General features: G+C 36.6%; 1 protein-coding gene across 1 annotated transcript in view; it reads right to left on the reverse strand.

Annotated features, from left to right (window-relative positions):
• Nucleotides 1-4,711: 4,711 nt before the first annotated feature.
• ptprjb.1 (protein tyrosine phosphatase receptor type Jb, tandem duplicate 1) overlaps nt 4,712-18,598 on the reverse strand; it is a gene marked incomplete at its 5' end in the record, with an annotated part of 53,470 nt that continues 39,583 nt past the window's right edge. The window contains 21 exons of the mRNA XM_036151659.1: nt 4,712-6,184; nt 6,289-6,424; nt 6,521-6,681; nt 6,908-7,024; nt 7,195-7,329; nt 7,507-7,583; nt 7,775-7,865; nt 9,402-9,489; nt 9,598-9,606; nt 9,699-9,743; nt 9,832-9,919; nt 10,022-10,140; nt 12,369-12,570; nt 12,714-12,854; nt 13,048-13,317; nt 13,642-13,908; nt 15,199-15,471; nt 16,210-16,470; nt 16,560-16,820; nt 16,927-17,202; nt 18,247-18,501. Of these exons, the coding sequence (XP_036007552.1) occupies nt 6,050-6,184; nt 6,289-6,424; nt 6,521-6,681; nt 6,908-7,024; nt 7,195-7,329; nt 7,507-7,583; nt 7,775-7,865; nt 9,402-9,489; nt 9,598-9,606; nt 9,699-9,743; nt 9,832-9,919; nt 10,022-10,140; nt 12,369-12,570; nt 12,714-12,854; nt 13,048-13,317; nt 13,642-13,908; nt 15,199-15,471; nt 16,210-16,470; nt 16,560-16,820; nt 16,927-17,202; nt 18,247-18,501 (3,407 nt within the window). The remainder of the gene's footprint in view (nt 6,185-6,288; nt 6,425-6,520; nt 6,682-6,907; nt 7,025-7,194; nt 7,330-7,506; nt 7,584-7,774; nt 7,866-9,401; nt 9,490-9,597; nt 9,607-9,698; nt 9,744-9,831; nt 9,920-10,021; nt 10,141-12,368; nt 12,571-12,713; nt 12,855-13,047; nt 13,318-13,641; nt 13,909-15,198; nt 15,472-16,209; nt 16,471-16,559; nt 16,821-16,926; nt 17,203-18,246; nt 18,502-18,598) is intronic.

An 18,598-nucleotide genomic window follows, 5' to 3' on the forward strand; every position in this document is an offset into this window, starting at 1 on the left:
CAGATATTTGTTTTGATCTAGACCATTCTGTTGCAGCTGTGGCTGTATATTCAAGGTCGCTGTCCTACTGCAAAGTGAACCTCCGCCCTAGTTTCAAGTGGTTTGCTGCCACTTTTAGCATTGCTCTGTATTTAGTGCTATTTATCTTTCAATCAAATCTGACCAGCTTGCCTGTCCTTGTTTGTGCATATATATATATATATATATATATATATACATATATATATATATATATATATATATATATATATATATATATATATATATATATATATATATATATATATATATATAAACATAACCACAGTGTTATGCTGCACTGTGAGAATTGCGTGTTGAGAATGAGAATGATAGTTCACTTCCCTAATTATAATTTTGTGAGTAGGTAAATAGTATAATTCTTTTTGCCTGACCAGAGAACCTTCTTCTGCGTGATTGATGCAGAAGAAGGTTGATGTTCACTATATAGCGTATGGCAAATTGCAAACAACAATTTATGCCAGTCTTCTATAAAGACAATATTTGTCATGATCAAAAGTCGTCCGGTCAATAGATTATCCTGCCTTAGCTGTGGAATGCTTCATTTAAAAAAAACTTTTATTTTACAATTTATTATTTCAGACTGTGGCCTAGCAAATAGCAGGGTTTCTGAGGGCAAGGGGAATAAGAAGACAAAAAATTCAAAAAAGACAAACACTATACCAGGTAAACATACGCTACTGCCAAGGAGGATGTAATAGTGGCCAATTAGGAGAGGGATTTAAACTGCAGTGGTTTGTTCTAAAGGGAGCATTTGTTGCAAACCACATAGCAGAGCGGTAGAAGACATCACGTTTTTGGAGTAAGCCCTTACATTGTGTATATGAAATCACCATTATCAAATATAGGAAGTACAGTCATTTGAGCAACTCTTTGTTTGGCATAGGAAGTGAAAGAGGAGTGCATTCTACAGAGGAAGCTGCTTTTTGACTGAACCTCAGCCTGTAATTTCTCAGTGTGGTTTCAAAAGAATAAACCGTTGACTTAAAATATAGATACTTAGAAATACAGATACTCAGAAACATGGTCCAGACCCCAGCCATTTTCTCTCCCTCAAGCTAAATAAAACTTGTTTTGAGCCACTAATGTCACACAACCTTCTAATGCCTACTATGGGAAATTTGTTGTAATTTAGAACCACCATTTTGCTTTTTTTTTAGGTTCTAGATAAATGAAAACATAAAATTTTTGCAAAAAGAGGATGGATACATTTCTGCTGTGACATGTTATTTGTGGATGATTGTGTAATAAAACACACACTCAGATTCCTGATAAGAAAAACACATCTAAACCTAAACCTTTCTTTATGATGTTAGTCAAAGTTTTTTTTTTTAAGATCTGGAGCAACAGGTTACACACCCCTGGTCTAGATCATAGAGAGTTCCCATCAAGGGTTTAGATACTTGGAGTTTTGAGGGCACACTGTCTTTCTAATCAAACCAAATGACTTTGGCATTTAAGTTTTTAATTGTGGATGCAACTTGGAGATCAGCATCAAGATGAGTTAAATATTTCACATTTGTTATATAATTACGTAAAAACTTTTAAGTTGTTTACAAGTGATGCTAGAAAAAAGCCTTTATTATCCAGTCATCACAAAAAAAACAAAAACAAATGGAGCCCTGAGGTTTGTTAGAAAACACCTTTCAACAAAAAAAAAAGTATGTTGAATACTGAGGAACAAACTTCAATGGTCACAGGTAAAGCTATAAAGAAGTTAAAAGTATAGTTAGGTTATACAACACAATTCAACCTTTGAAAATATCTCATAGCTCTGTTCCATCCATTATCTAAAAATGGAAAGTATGTTAATGAGACACTTGTCTCACAGACAGGCTTATATCAAAGCTTCTGGTGATTTTTATGTCCTGTTTCTCCAGCTATCTTATAGAACAAAATGCAGTGACATGGTAATTTCTGTCTCCGCCCTTCCATGTTGCTAAAGGTTTTCTGCAGGAATCAGAGATCCTTGTCCCACCACATTTTTCATCTATATTACTGCAATAATTATCATGGAGAATTTCAAGACAAACGGTGAGATTTTTCACCTTATCTACTTTTTTCATCTTCGCTTGTGGCAGAAGCAAAGATGGAAAAATGGATAAATAAATATCTGTCCTCTTCCAGCCTAGAGGCTAAACGAAATGGGCTGCTGTGTCATGCCATACATATTTCCCAGGATAATAACAGAATGCTATGGATCCCTAATCAAATGCTTACAGAAACTCAAACTTTTAAACATAAAATAAACATTTCAATAGGATTCATTTTGAAAGGGGAATTTTACATTTCTGTACTTATAATTACAAGTAATAGTGCTCAACATATAGTACTAAAATAAAGCCTGTTTAGTATAGTTTTAACTGAAGTCCACAGCAGAAGAAACAAGAAAGAGCCATTCAAATGTCAAATCTATTTTTAAATCAGACTTATGAGTGACATCCAATCAGCCTGATGTGGAGGAGTGAAGGAGATGGACGGGTAAATAAAGATGGGCTCCTTGATGCCCACCATTCAATTAGAATATGATATTACCACCACTTCGATGCCTCAAAGCAGTTATATATAATGTATACAGTAGTTTGACGTTAGCTTTGCGACGTTAGCTTGTTGTGGGATGCCTATATAGGTTGGAGGTCTCTGTGACATGGCCCTGGGAAAATAGGAAAAGAAGGTCAGTGTTTATACCTGTAGAGGGTGCTGTTAACTACCTGTAATTTAAAATTTTAAAAAGGCAGAGGCGTGGAAGCTCATCCTCCTCTGAAACATGGTATTTTTGTTGCTCATCTTTCCTTATGGTTCATTCAATTCAAAAACTAGAAAATATATATAAAAAAATAAAAATCGTAGTGTGCCACATATTTTCTTACAAAAATATTCCTGTTTCGACCACAAACTTCAACATTTTTTATTAGCATTTTATTTTACAGACCAACATAAAATAGTGCATAATCATGAATTGTATTCCAAATGTTTTCACCAATAAAAACCTGGAAATATGGCATAGAATTGTATTCGTCTCCTACCCTGAAACCTCTAAATAAATCAATATAAATCGTAGATGTTCTGTGAAGGCCTCACAGGTTTAGAGAACAGTTTTAAACAAACAGCATCACAAAATCCAAGGAACACTGCAGATAGCTCAGGGAAGAAGTTGTGGAGAAGCTTAAACCATGGTCAGGTCATAAAAATATTCCATGTTTTGACTGTTAAAGCACTGTTCAAGCAATCGTCCATAAATGGAGTGAGTATGGCACAACTGAAAACCTATCAAGACATTGAAGTGCACCTAAACTGGTCCAGCATGGAAATAATTTATCAGAAAGCAGCCAAAAGGCTCATAGTGACTCTGGAGCAGAGTTGGACAGTAACTTGTTAAAAATTGCATTTACCTGAGTTACTTATTGAACAAAGTGTACGTTTAGGAGTAGTTTTGCTTGAGTAATATTATTTTAAAAATATTGCTACTCTTGAGTAAAATTTCTGGCTACTCTACCCACCATAACCCATGACATGTTTGACCGGAAACGCAGCAGAGACACACGGCTACAATTTATGAGAGTTCTAGTTTGTACACAAGCTTTGTTGTTCAAATTAGATTTTCTGTCTGCTGAGATCATTGGGCCATTTGGAGGTCAAGTGAACATACAGCACACAGTAGATATTGTTATTGGAATTAAGAAAAAAAAAATGTAAACAGTGTGAATTTGTTATCTTGCTATTGTTTGTATATATATATATTTTTATTTTAGTCTTTAAAATGATAATAATTGAACATCATTGACCTCACAATGGAGAAATTCACTTATGCATCTAAACCCATCTCCTTGGGGAGCAGTGGGTTGCCACTGTGCGGCGCCTGGGGAGCAATCTGGTGTTAAGGGTCTTGCTCAGTGACCCAGAGTGCAGGCTGTGGGAATCAAACCGGGTACTTTCAACCTTCTCAGAGCGCAAGTGCGATGCTCTAACCACTAGGCCACCACTCCCCTACCAAATACCAAAATTTGTACTTTCTTTCTCTGTCTGATTAAATCACTTAAATAATAAATCAGATGTTATGATCAGTTACTCAGTACTTGATTAACCTTCCTACCGAATGAACTAACATCACACATCATCCAAGATAAACAAGGGGTAATCTTGGATGGGACACTGTTTGAGACACCATAAACTTGAAACTGGGGTGGAAATTCACCTTCAGGCAGGATGACCCTAAATATTCAGACTTAGCGACAAGTTTAAATCAAAGTGTGTTATTGCGTTAGAATGGCTTATTCAAAGACCACACCTTAGTCTCATTGAAAATCTGTATCAAAACTTGCAAATTAATATTCACAAATGCCTTCTTTTTCCAACTGACTGAACATTTAAGCAAAAAGTGGTTTTACATAGTATTGACTCACCAGGGGCTAAATACAAAGTTATACCACGCCTTTCATAATTTCTTTAAGTAAAATCAATGGAACACTTATTTATTTTTCTTCCACTTTAGAATTATGGACTGCTTTGTTTTGCTGTGTGCTAAAATTAAAAAAAAGAGAAACATTACTTTTAGTTATTTAATCTGACAAAAGTTTAAGAAGTGTGATCATTTGTGCAAGGAACTTTAATATCAGCCTGTAAAAATTTGACAAAAATGAAGTAAAAGTATTCTGAAAAGAACAGGACGACATTTTTAGCGAGACAGTTAAGCTTTATTCGCACTGAAGTGGGTAGATTCTCCTAAAGAGTAGCTTGTTGCCACAATGTTGCAACGTCTACAATCCCATTTCATTTGACATAATTCAGAAGTACACATTTTACATTTCAGCTCATTTTACATAATTGCATTGAACCAGCAAGCATCTTAAAAAGCCTTTTAAAAACATCAAAAACATTTGCTATTTTATACTCCTATTTCTCATCAAACATAAGTGCTTCTATTCCAAAAAAAAAAAAAAAAAAAAAAAGAAGTTTTTCCTTCAATCGTACCTGGCTCATGGAAAATATTGGCCAACAGAGAAAAAAAGAAATTAAGCTTGTGCTTTTCTGGTGACTTTTACAACACATGAAGTGAACATCAATGATGACAGTTGTCCCAGGAAGTGAGATAAAATTACAGTTTTTCTACAGCATGTACAGCATAGAAAAGACAAAACAAGTGAACAGAAATCATCTCTAAATTAATAATACAAACTGGTGCTTTATAGATTTTCTTTCTAACACAATAACAGCCAGTAAAATGCTCTTCTTGGAAGAAGTTCCTGAGATGAAATGAGGAAGGATAAGCAAGATATTCCATTTGAAGAAGCACTGGCCAGAATCTAAAACTACTAAAAGAAAAAAGAAAATGGAAAAAAAAATCAAACACCTCTGTTATCTAAAGTGGACAGTGTAGGACAAATGCATTAATGCATCCAGTGCATTTGCCACATTGCAGTGCATATAAATATAAAAATAACCTAAAACAAATAAACTTTCATTAAATCACATTGCACAGTTCATATTGGCTTATAGTTAGTTGAGCAAGAGGAGAATAATTTAAAGTTCCTTTAAAATATTATATGGTCCCTGGTTATCAGTTAAAAAAATAAGACAAGAGCGCCCTCTATTGGTGTAAAATCATCCACGCTGTTTTAGGCACGTATCCATATACCAGCAATAGTTTTGCACTGTTCAATTTATCAAAAGCTTATGTAAAATACCAGAATATACAAAAAACAAAAAACTACCTGAGCAGAATTAAAGTCAGTTTGTCATATATACAGTAGGAAGCAACTTTAAAACAATTGTGCAGTGAAAACAGTTTGCAGCCATGAGAGAATGTAAGGCAGAAGCATATAAACAATGCTGTGGTTTCCTCTATTTTTAACAAATAAATATGAAAACGACGAGGTATAAACCCTTAAAAGGTGTGATCGCTATGAAAATCAACACAGCACATTCAGTTAAAAATATTCCTTTTAAACCTGTTTTCTCAGTTGTTTCTCATCCTAAAGCAGGGGGAGACATAGAAAAATTAAAAAGCAGTCTAATATCCCGTTTTTGGCTTTACGTTCTCATAAATTGAGATGGCAGCTGTGTTCTGGTAGATTAGATCCACGTTGTTCCCTGTTCTTGCCCGGATGATGTCCAAGGCACACTGGTTTAAGAAGACATACTGGTCCTGGAGTAATCAAAAAACAAAAACAAAAAAAAAAAAAATCAGAAAAGGTTTGCGATTCAAAAAACAGGAAAAAGGAAAGCAGCGTGGACCTGTTTTGTTCCTACCTCTGTCTGCACCATGAGGGGCCGGTGCATTCGCAGATCGTGAACAATGCCGTATACGTCTACAATATTTTCCCTTTCGATCTGGAAGATCAAGCGATCGATGGCTATGAAGGTGCCTGTGCGCCCCACTCCAGCACTGAGAGTACATGACAGAAACAGAAAGGCGGAAAATGAGAGGTGACGACAGGTCATTTTGTAACGTCTGACATATCAAACCGGAGTTGTCTCCAACCTGCAGTGAACGATTGTGGGGGAGTTTCTGGAGTACTGGTTCATGTGCTCTCTGACCAAATGTCTGAAGCTGATCAGAAGCTCTGTGGTTTCTGGAACGCCGTGATCCGGCCAGGCTGTGAAATGGAAGTGGCGGATGGAACGGACTTCTGTCGTTTTCACCTGGTGGGAAAAGCAGGACGGCGTTGAAGCGACAGCGAATGAAAATGAACAATCACCACGGGACACATCAAAAACCCAGGACACATTTTCAGAATGAAGATCCATTTAGAAAACATGACCTGTGCACCTTTTGTTGGATACTGTCAGTATGAAAACAACATGATGCCTGAAATCTGGTGATTTTAGCGGTGTGTTGGTTAGTTTTTTTTACATCAGGAGAACCTACATTTTTTATGTCAAAGTCCCTGATGGTCCAGTCTTCAAGAGGGATTTCAGAGGTTATTGTAACAATTATGTTTTCATAATATTTAGTGCCAGGACCCCAGTACTGCTCACATTTGACCTGAAAAACAAAGTTAATTTGATTAGATGGAGAAAAAGGTTAAGCATTTCAGTGCAATAGCAGTTTTGCTTTAAGTAAAGCTTATACCTGTGCAAAAACCATCCGACTGCTTATGGACCAGTGGCAGGTTTGACACATTAGCGTGTTGCTTTGCGTATGTCCATACTCACCCTTCCTTGTTCATTACAGCGTGTTAGCATGACCAGAGTATGCACGTTCTTCTCCCAGACCATCCTCCAAAAGTCGTTGACTGTTGCAGGCAAAGGTCCCTGAGCTGCAATGTACTCCTTCCGGGAGAGGTAACCCTGCGATCCGAAAACGCAACATAAAACCGCTGCAAAATTCCCAAAACGGGGCACGGATGTAGATGTGGTACAATGTCATTCCATGAAGCAAGAGATATGGTATCTACTGTTGCACAACACGCTTTAAAATTACCCAAGCAATGACCAAAAGCAATGGTAAATAGTGTCAGTACGCACCGGCATGTAATTAGCATTGATGTAATCTTCATTCGGACTTCCATGAACAACAGAGAGTTTCACCCTGGACGAGTCATCTAGGCAGCGGATAAGTGTGTCAATGAAACATGAAGGATTCGTTTATGGGTGGAAATGAAGGCGTTAGATGAAAGCGCACTTTAAAAGCATAAACGGTCAGAACGTCCACACGTTAAGACTAACAGGTTATCGTTTGAGGAATGAGGATTAGCGTTTAAAAAGGAGAAAAAGGACATTTGAGGTGACTTACATGGAAGGACGTTGTTGTAGCGGTTTTTAGGCTTGTTCTCCAAAGCTAGGGCGTGCACTTTTGCCTGAGCTGTCCCGACAGGCTTCAGGTCCTTTCAAAACAAAAAAAAAGAAAAAAAAAAAGACATGCAGTTTGGTCAATGAATGAATGGCTACAGAAGAAAAAAATCTCTTACTTTAACACTATAGATAGCTGCCTCTTCGTGACTTTAGGTAGTTTAGTTATTAGCAAACTCTGTTGAGATGTCTTTATGCCTAGATATAAAATGGTCACACTGTGAATATTTATTTAGCATTAAAGGCATGGCTGGTTTATTTCTAAGGCAAAGATTCAAAGTGCCGTACATTAATGACAACAACAACAACAAACATTACAGAGGAAAGAAAAACATTACAGAGACAAAGGGAAAACATTACAGAAACACATTGCAGTGGAATAATAGCAGCAGGTCAAATACAGTATGAGACCAGTTGGGCTACAAACAACAACATTTAAAGTCAACTCTAAACAAACAGGTTTTTAATTAAAGGAACTCAGGGTTTTCAGTACTTTTACAGTCTTGTTCCAGATAAGTGGAGCATAAAAACTAAATGTGGCTTCTCCGTGTTTGGTTCTGGTTCTGGTTCTGCGTATGCAGAGTAGGCTTGAGCCAGAAGACCTGTGTGGTCTGGAGGGTTGATACACGGATAACAAGTTTGTACAACAGCAGTATTAAAACAGCAACAAGGTCTGATAAAGTGGCTGTTAGGGATTGCTGTGATTGTAATATCAGTGTTTTGATTAATGCTTGAATAAATGACTGCATTTAAAGAATTGACAGATAAATGTCCTTCAAATGTGCCGTGGCTTTTCAGTAAGATTGAGCCTGACCAGTTGAGAGCAACCACTGCATCCAGTGCTTTGAACTGCATGCAGTGTAATGTTTGAAAGCAGCTTCTCTGTCATAGAAACAATCTGTGCCCCCTCTGTAGTACTGCTGTGGTTCCATTTTGCTTCCATAATATTATGATACCACTACAAGTTGACTTGGAACTGGTCATTACTGAGCAGATTTCATGAAAGAACTTATTGCACAGGCAACATCCTCTCAAGAACCTCACCTGACCACTGATATGGTTGGAACATAAACCTTTCGCAATAAAGGAGATATATATATATATATATATATATATATATATATATATATATATATATATATATATATATATATATATATATATATATATATATATGTGTGTGTGTGTGTGTGTGTGTGTGTGTGTACTTACCATCCGCATCAAGCAGTCATTAGAAACCTTAAAACAGTTGGCTGTAATTTCACTATAATCAACTTGTAATTCCATATTTGCACTAGCCCTGTTCATTAGATGGACTATTTTCATTCACATTCATAAGTGTAAAAATAGGAGGATGCTTGTGTTCACATTTAGGCAAGAGATAAAAACCAGAAACGATTACTCATGTTAAAAAAATACATCGAGTACCATTTTTGTTGCCACCGCAACGTTGCAGAAGAAATTTCTGAAGAAATAATGTGAATAAAAATACTTTTTTCTACTAACAGTTGATTGGTATAAGAGGGGGATATACAAATTGGCAATGCTTAAAAATAAATTTCGCGTTTTACCTCAAATTCTTCAGCGAAGCCGCAGCTGGAGTCAGCTTTCTGCTTCTTGTAGTAAGCTTCAAAGTCCTCCACCCTCACAGCCACACTTCTACTCATACAAACAATATACCGGTAGTTTAGGGGGGGTTACATGTTGTCCAGAATAAAATATTTTTTAATTACAGATTTTTTATCAATTTAAATGCCTTATACTTACACTTTACTCCTAAAGAAATAAAGAAAATATAAAGATTATAAAAACAATTATGGACTATGAGTATAAAACAATAATAATTTGGTAATAGCTTAAATACCAACCCTAATGACTGAATCTGGATGTCGGGAGCCTCCTTTCTGGACAACCTGCAGTACATCACATGTGAACAATATTGAGCATCTGGCTGTCAGCATCATCCTAATGCATATTTTCACTGGTACTAAAAATAAAGACCTTCTCCAATAGATGATGAAGCCAATGAGGATGACAAAGAGAACTCCAAAAATGCCAAGTGTTACTCCAATAGCAATAGGAATGATATCTGAAATAGTATGAAAGCAGGTTTAAAGAGTCACTCCAGAGCAAATAAATGTATTAAATAATAAAGAATATCAAAGTCCCATTTTGGTTCTGTCAATGATACCTGGGTTTTGCTTGAGAGTAATGACATCAGAGTAATCCGTTATAGAAAACACTGAGGTAGTGATGTTAAGATGATTATTTAAATCCATGACCAAATTGGTGAAAACCACTAAGGCATATCTGCAGGATAGAAAAAAATAGTTTAAGCATCAAAATGAATATATACATCTCAAACATATATGTTTACAGTGAATTTGTCTTCTATCTTTTGCATTTGAGCTCTGATTATTTTAAAGTAAGTATTGTGGTAATATTTGCTTAAACAGTCAAACATACAAATTAACAATCCAATAAATCCCTCCATGGAAGTTAAATTAATTAAAGGTATAGTTCAAATATTTTATTCAAGTCAATTCAGTTGTGTCTAATTCACTCTACTTATATGACAATATATTGATCCAGTTAATATAAATTTCTATAAAATGAAAGTCAATCTATTTAAGCCAATTAATTCCAAAATATTTCAACAACTTGGTCAGATTCAGCTGAACTTTAAATCCATAACTAATAGAGAATTCCTTTCAACAGAAAACCAGTAGAGTGCATCAAATGTTTGCTTTAATGCAATCCCAAGCATGGGGAGACAGTGGAGAGGAATGACTCCATTTTAGCAGGAACAAACCTCCAGATAAACCGGGCAAAGGATGAGTGTTTTGTTGTGTGCACTCTATTGACAGCGGGTTATTTCCCTGCAGCCTCTGTGTGTTTTCAGTCTGGACAAACAGAAGTCAGTTCTGACTGCACAGCCAAGAGTCAAGCGACAGCAAGTCAGAGCAAAGATATTTTTAAACAAAAGTCCTCCTTTCTTAACTATTTTATCTAACATATCTAACAGACTTTTATATTGCCATTTTGGAATTTATCTTTACTGAGATGTAATTCTACGATGACTAGACATTCTGTTTCCGGCATCAATCTTGGTTAAACGTATTCATGAGGGCAAAAAATAGTTGGCACTAAATTTGAATGGAGTAAATATCAGCACACTCACCTGTGGTCCATCACTGTCAATAGATCTTTGTGTATTGATATTTAAATAAATATAGATTACTATGACACCAATAATTTTGCCAATCTTTGTTCAAAATGCTTTGTTAATATTATGGAACAGAGATATTTTTTAAATGAAAGTTATTATATTGCAAAAAGTTCATAATGGCACATTCCAACTACATTTTCACATAGAACATTGCCAATGGTGTTCTATGCAAATGTGGTTAAAGTAAATGCAATATAATTGATTTATGCTCTGCACTTCCCTTGCATTAAATAATTTCTGTGCCTGGTTATGCTTTACATTCTGTTCTGCAGTTCTTAATTTAAGATATCTGAACTCCTGGTTGGGAACTCACTGTGTCTAACACATCTGTTTCTCCAAATTAAAATTACTCCAAGCTCTGCCAGTTTTAAGATAAGATACTGACTACTCATTATCAAAAAAAAAAAAAAATATATATATATATATATATATATATATATATATATATATATATATATATATATATATATATATATATATATATATATATATATACACACTTCTGAAGAATGTGAAGAACTGAACACGTTTGACATCTGGGTTCAACAAACTTTAAATATAAGTTTTTTATACTTGGTAAGACTCAAAATGTGTAAGTCTGAAAGACTTTTAAGGTCTCAAGTTTTTAACTACTCTCTGCACTTGTGAGGAAAGAAATGTTGGCTTCTGATTTGGTACAGAGGTACATAATTATTTTAAAGCTTTTTAGCCCTTGGAATAAATTAAACTAAATACATTTCTAAATCTATTACAGGTTATATTTGATGCATAATCTATATAGAATTAGGACAAGGGTTATCCTAGTACTGTCCACATTTGGACTGTCCACATTTGGACAAGACTAATCCTTTGTTACTTGTACAGTTTCTTGAAAACCCCAATTTTTAAAACTATGATACTATGAAACGGATCAAATATGGCCTAGTGGACAAAGTTATCCAGATATTTTGCATTTTTGAATGACTGTGTGTAAATATCTCAAGGTAACTTGCAAATTACAACAATAAAGTAAATTAAACAAAAAGAATGTCTGAAAACTGAATATCTTTGTGTTCCTTGTTTCGTTTTTCCATACTAATCTAGACTTGAAAAGATACACAAATGTGATTTTATACCTATCAAAACTTCAGAAGAACCCTACAAAACAATCCTGTAAAAATTGCTTGAGTTAAAGGGTACATAAATAAAACAAAAATAGAACACAGTTAAAATAAAATACACTATTAACATGTGCCTAGCCAAAGGTTTTTATTCTTTCATTTATTGTACAGTAGGGGATGTTTTTATTGAGAGTAGTTTGCTTTCTTACTTGTACGTTCCACTTGGATCCAAAAGACCGTTAGTGTATCCCTTCCATTTTGATTCACTTCCTACTTTAAGCACAATGCTGTCAGTATTGCTGCGTGTGGTTAGGGTGTAGTTTTCTACAGTTGCCAGGTATGCTTGGGCAGACTTTAATCTCCAGTCATCGTATGTTTTCAGCAGATATTGCTCAAGGTTAGAATTGCCGGCTTGGAGAAAACAAAACACACAGATTAATAAATGTTTAACAAGACCTATGATGTTTTCATAATTATTTATTGCTGCCATAAAATGGACAGTAATTTGCTATAGGAGCACATCTTGATGTTAAGGAAGAGGAAACAAACCCTACCTTCATCATCGCTTGTTACCAGAATCCCAACATGAGTCACTGGTCCCTTGGAGTTGTTTATCATGTCAGAGGCGATAAAAACCTCGAATGAATTGTGAGATGGATTTGTGTTCAACTTTATCTTCGATGGAATCGGTGGCTCTTTATAAGGATCAAAAAGAGGAATAATGAACTAATTCATCACACACAGAGTGAACGGCTACAGATGGAGGTATTAAAACAGATAGAAACGGTGCTGCAGAATAGGGCCTGATCCACTATCCTAAAATACCATTTAACATTGCTACATATTATTAAGACACAATAACAGATTGCACAAAAGACACAAACTTACGTCCAACGCCTGTGTGACATTTCACTGTCCGAGAAGTGCTAGGTTTTCCACAGCTCTGAGTCTCCACAACTACATTATATTCAGAATGGTAAGCAAGGTTGGAAATGGTGTGGTTGCAGCAGCTTCCTTTCTCAGTGATGCTCTGAGAACTGTTGGATATATTAAACTGGAAGTCAGAGAATTTTCCCTCGGGCTTATCCCAAGTCAGAATGAGCTTTGGATCTCCGGAGTTTGGTCCTTCACATTTTAAACTATCCACACGACCCGCATCTGCAGTGGTGAAGCAGATATGTTAGAAAAAGAATGCGTTATCCTTATTATTTCCTGTTTCCTAATATAGTTGTCAGCAGCAAGCTTTTTAGAGTCATTTGAAACTTAACCATACTTGGTGGTTAAGAGAATAAACAGTTTTGGGGTAGAAAAATGGGAAAATCTATCGTCACATGACATTAAAAGCAGAAAAAAATGTCATATTAAAGAGGTTAATTTTTTTTTTTTTTGTATTTAACACAAGAAAAGGAGAAATCCACAGAAGACCAGTTATCTTGGAACAGTGGAAAGGAATGTTTGTAACTTAAGTTGTTATGAGCATACTTGTGCAAATGGAAGTCGTGTTTGGGGCAGATTGTGTTCCATCAGAGGTCTCGGTGGTGACGCTGATGTTGTACTCTGTGCCAGGCGTGAGTTCCGAGATGTCATGTGAGGTTTCACTAATTGTGGTGTTTTCAGTGATATTCCGGTCAGAGCTTTGCCAGGTGAGAAAAAAGCGATAGGTCGTCTTATACTCATGAGGGTTGCTCCATTGTACACTGATACCGTACTCCTCAGTACTGATGGTGGTAAAATGCACGCTGTGAGGTCCTGTTGGTTTAATAGACAGGTGAGAAATTTTACTGATAATCCATATACTGCAGTCCCAATCCGTATCTTTCAAACAAACAAGCAAACAAAATGTATTTTACATGGGTTGTATCAAGAAAGTGAGTGAACGCATGAATGTGCTTTGATCTGATACGTTCTGCTGTAGCTCTCCCTGAATGTTTAACATTGTTTTCCTGCAGGAAGATGAACCTGCACCAAAAAAAAAAAAAAAAAAAAAAAAAAAAAGATGAACCTGCACCAAGTCTTTTGCAGCCACTGCGGTGCATGATCTAGGATTGCCTTGTATTTAGCTTAATTCATCTTTCCATCAACTCCTAACAGGTTCTCTGGCCCTGCTGAAAATAGGGCTGTTAAAGGACCAACATAGCAGGTCCGCAGTTGGGTTACTCTTTCCATTTTCCATTGCATTAGAGAGTGCTCTGTGAGATAGTCGCAGCTGTAATCTCACCATGTTTTAAACCCCTCCACACCTTTAGCCCTGGACCTGTCGGCTGTGATTATTGGTCTTCCAAGGAAGAAAGATCAAAAGTCAGAACTTCAGGCAGTAAAGCTAAAAACCAATAGCCAAGCCAGAAATCTGGGAGTGCTTCTGGACTCAGACCAGAATTTTAACACCTACATCGAGACAGTCGTGAAGTCAGAACATATTGAGGGTTACAGGAAAGAAGTCTCAGCAGGATTTAGAACAACATGCTTTTATTTTCAGTAGGTTGCTGCATGAGTCCCTACTTAAAACCAAGAGAGAGGGCCATATGACTCCAGTTCTTAGATCTTTACACTGGCTTCCTGTCTGTCACGGAATATATTTATATATATATTCAGGGCTGCTGAAACTGTTAAATGCATTAAGCCAAGACTGAAAACCTTTTTATTTAGTGCTGCATTTCAGAAATCTCCCACTATGCACTGCAACCTTTATTACTTATATTTGTTTTGAATTTTTGCTTTATAAACTCTTTTACTTCTCAATTCATTCAACTCGTTTTTTTATGTAAAGCACTCTGGATTATCTTGTATATGAAATGTGCTATACAAATAAACTTGCCTTGCCTTGTCTTCATGATCTGAATTTGTTGACTGATTTACTCAAACAACTCAAATTCATATGTTCAACAATGCACTGCTCTGTGCTAACATTCAACATGAAATCTCTGTCAAATAAAATAAAGCTTGTGCTTGTATATATTTTTTTTCCCCCAAGGGACTATGGTGTCAACAGATATAGAGTTTAACTAGTGCTTGTGTAATTTAAGAAAATAAAATTCTTACTTGTGGTAACCATGTATTTGTAAACAGATTCACTTTCAAAACCCATCGGTCCCACAGTTTTCACTGAAATGTTGTAGGAAGTCCCAGACAGCAGTGCCAGTAAAGTGTGATTCGTCGTGAGAGAGGGGACCTTCTCATCTTCCTGGGAGAGATTGTAGGTCAGACTGTATTGGTAGCTGGATGCGTTACTCATCAGAGGCGCTTCTCCCCAGCGCAGTTCAATAGAACTGGTCGTCTTCTGCAGGATCTCGATTGGACCGGGCGGGTTTGGGTCTGCAAGGGCACAGTGCGTCACATTTAAATCAGCAAGCTTGCTCTCTGATTACATTAAATATATATATTTGTAAATTGCTTTCAATCCACATTGAGCATTTAAGGCTGCTTATGTAAAATAGAACAGAATGTGCCACAAACTGCTGGAGCTTCGGAGCAGATTGTCGGGCAGTGGAGGGAGGACTTTGAGGATTTCTTTAATATGATCATGTCCTCCACATAGGAGGCAGTATCTGAGGATGAGGTCAATAAGGTAGTTAAAATGCTGCCCAAAGGTTGTGGCTGATGTCAGACAATCACGCTCTCCTCCTGGACTCCAGTCTCTCAGACCTTTAGATGTGCATTTGCAATACACCTTAATGAGATTGCTAGAACATTGAAAAGAGTTAGTGGTTGTTCTGGCATATGATTACGATGAGTCCAGGGAAATCCTTTTAACTCCCCACAAAGAGCAGGATGGTGTCGCCAGGGAGAGTGTCTGACCTGTTACCACCGCAGCCACTTGGATAAAGGTTTTTTTAATAGAATATAACTTGTAGAAAGCAAGAGTCAGATACTGTTAGTATAATTATTGTGGTCTGCTGCGGAGATTTGCAATATTTATTTACTAATTGGTATAAAACTAAGTGAAATCAAGGCAAAAAATAAGTCACCTTGCACAAATTCTAATTCTTAAAAAAAATAATTAAACCTTAATAAAAATAAAAGCTGTTTGAAAATATAATGCAGCATACTCACAAGTAGCGTTTGTAACCATTATAGATGGTTCACAGAATGGTCCACTGCATGACTTTAGCACAGCGCTGTAAAGCGCTGCAGCAGACAGATTGACATGCAGGAACTGGCTGGTGTTAAAGTTCAGGTCCTGTTGTCGATGTAAACCTGAACCGTTTAGCTCAAGTGTGTATTTCTCCACATTTCCAGCGGGTTTGGTCCATGTTACCATAATTGAATTATTAGATCCGAGACTGGACATAACTGGCTGTGCCACCTCAGGCTCTGTTAAAGTGGAGCCATAGAAAAATTAGGGCAAGTCAACAATGATACAACTTTTGAAGGAAACAAGGCGTGAAAAGTATGAGTCTTACTTGTATACTGAGTGGTGCAGACTTCTCTCCCTTTGGTGTCATCAAGTGTGATAACAGTAACACAGAAAGTGCAGTTGGTTCCAGGGGTGAGGTCTGAGAAGGTTACGTTTTGTGCAGATGAGACGTTAGTTTTGTTGCGACAGCCTGTCGCTTCCACCAAATATCTGAAATGAGACTTGTACTGGTATGGTTTTGTCCAGTTTAGGTAAACGCTAGTTGTGCTTAAGGTTGAAGCCTTCAAATCTGTGATATTATAAGGCCCTGAAAACAAAAACATAAAGTGTTACTTGAAGTGGGGGGGAAAGAAATCCCACACATTTGCCCAAATCATTCATAAGTCTTTCTTGCCGAGGTATTTTGCGCTTACTTGTAAATAAGAAAATGGTCACAGAGTCTGCTGGGGTGTGATCTTCTGTACGTGTAGTCACGGTGAAGGTGTAGTTGCTCCCAGATTCAAGATCATTAATTTTAATTGTTTTCTTCCCTGTACTGGTTATGTTTCCTGACCCTGATAAATTAGGGACAACACTTTCAACCCGCACTTCATAAGAGTAATGCGGTTGGCTGTTTGGCTGATTCCAGTTCAGGGTCACTGAACTAGTGGTGATTTCGGTCCCCATCAGATCCACCACCGAATCAGGTTCTAAAAAAATTAAACAAAAGTGAATCAGAAACGATGCATTTATTATTCGCTTTACATGACTGACTAACCAAGATGCAAAAAACAAAAAAAAAAAAACAAAAAAAAAAAAAAAAACTGCAATAATGCTGCAGCAAGTTTATGCTAAATATGTGGCTTTGTGTCATTTGATGCCTTTCACAGTTCATCCACAGATGAGGATTATAGAAGAAACTAAAACAAGATCATGACTGGAATACAACTCCAGAAGAATCATGTTTTAAAGCGCTGAAGGTTTTGAGTAAATGTTAAATAATATCCAATGACATAATAACAGAATAATCAAGATGACTTTTTTGTTGATCTATGTAGTTTACATTTTCAAATAAATTAAATTAAATCAAGATTCCTCCAAAAGTGTGAAATATTCCATTTATTTAGCCAAGAAAGCGGGTGATCTGAATCTGAGTTTCAAGGTCTTCAGGCAGCCATGTTGTCAAGTCACATTTTCTTACACCACTTAACCTGTGACCAGCATGCTGGGAGGCATTTCCTATTTAGTGAACATGTAAATAAGAAAAGAAAGCTAATTTGAGTCATAACTGAACAAGGGTTTTTGATTATTCTCACGTTGACATGCCACTTGCAGCCAAGTGGTGCCCTGGCTGGTGAGCCATGATCCTCCATCAGTAAACGGGCTTAAATCAGATGCAACCGGACTTTCGTTGACTGAAATGAAGAAAACTGAACAAAAGTCCGGTTGCCTCCAATTTAAGCCCGTTTACTCTTGCGATGACCCAAATAACTTAAAATTTGCGCAGGCACATAACCCCCATCTCAAAAAGTGGGAATGATTGAAACTGTAACACAAATTTAAAAGTGAAAACTATAGCAATGAAACCGTATACCAACAACTTAAATGTTTACAATAGACCAATAACAATAACTATATAAATAAATCTAAAAAGACAAACCTCATGACAATATAATATATAAAGCTGACGCCAGTTATAGCCATTTTATTCACAGTAATGGGCCTGATGGGATTGGCTGTTTGTGTTTACTCACTTGTAAAGTTTCGTGTCATCTCTGGTGTACTCTTATAGCCCCACACTCCAACAGTAACTACAGAAATCTCATAACTGCTTCCTGGCTGAAGGCGTTGCAGCAGGAACCAGTTGTTTTGTGTGGAATAAGAGCCATTTGAAGAGGACACACTGAAGTTGTACTGGTTATGGTCCATATCAGCTGGACGGGCCCAGGTGAAGTTGATGGAGTTGAGGGTCTGAAGGTCTACCATGATGGAGCCAGGGGGGTTGGGATCTAATCAAAATAGTAAACCAAGGTGCATGCATAAGAAAACCAAAGCGTGCTGAAATACAGCTGAAAATAGACAGATGCAATGTTTATTAAAAAAACA

This window comes from Fundulus heteroclitus, chromosome 2 (assembly GCF_011125445.2).
Source record: "Fundulus heteroclitus isolate FHET01 chromosome 2, MU-UCD_Fhet_4.1, whole genome shotgun sequence".
Classification (NCBI taxonomy): Eukaryota; Metazoa; Chordata; class Actinopteri; order Cyprinodontiformes; family Fundulidae; genus Fundulus; species Fundulus heteroclitus.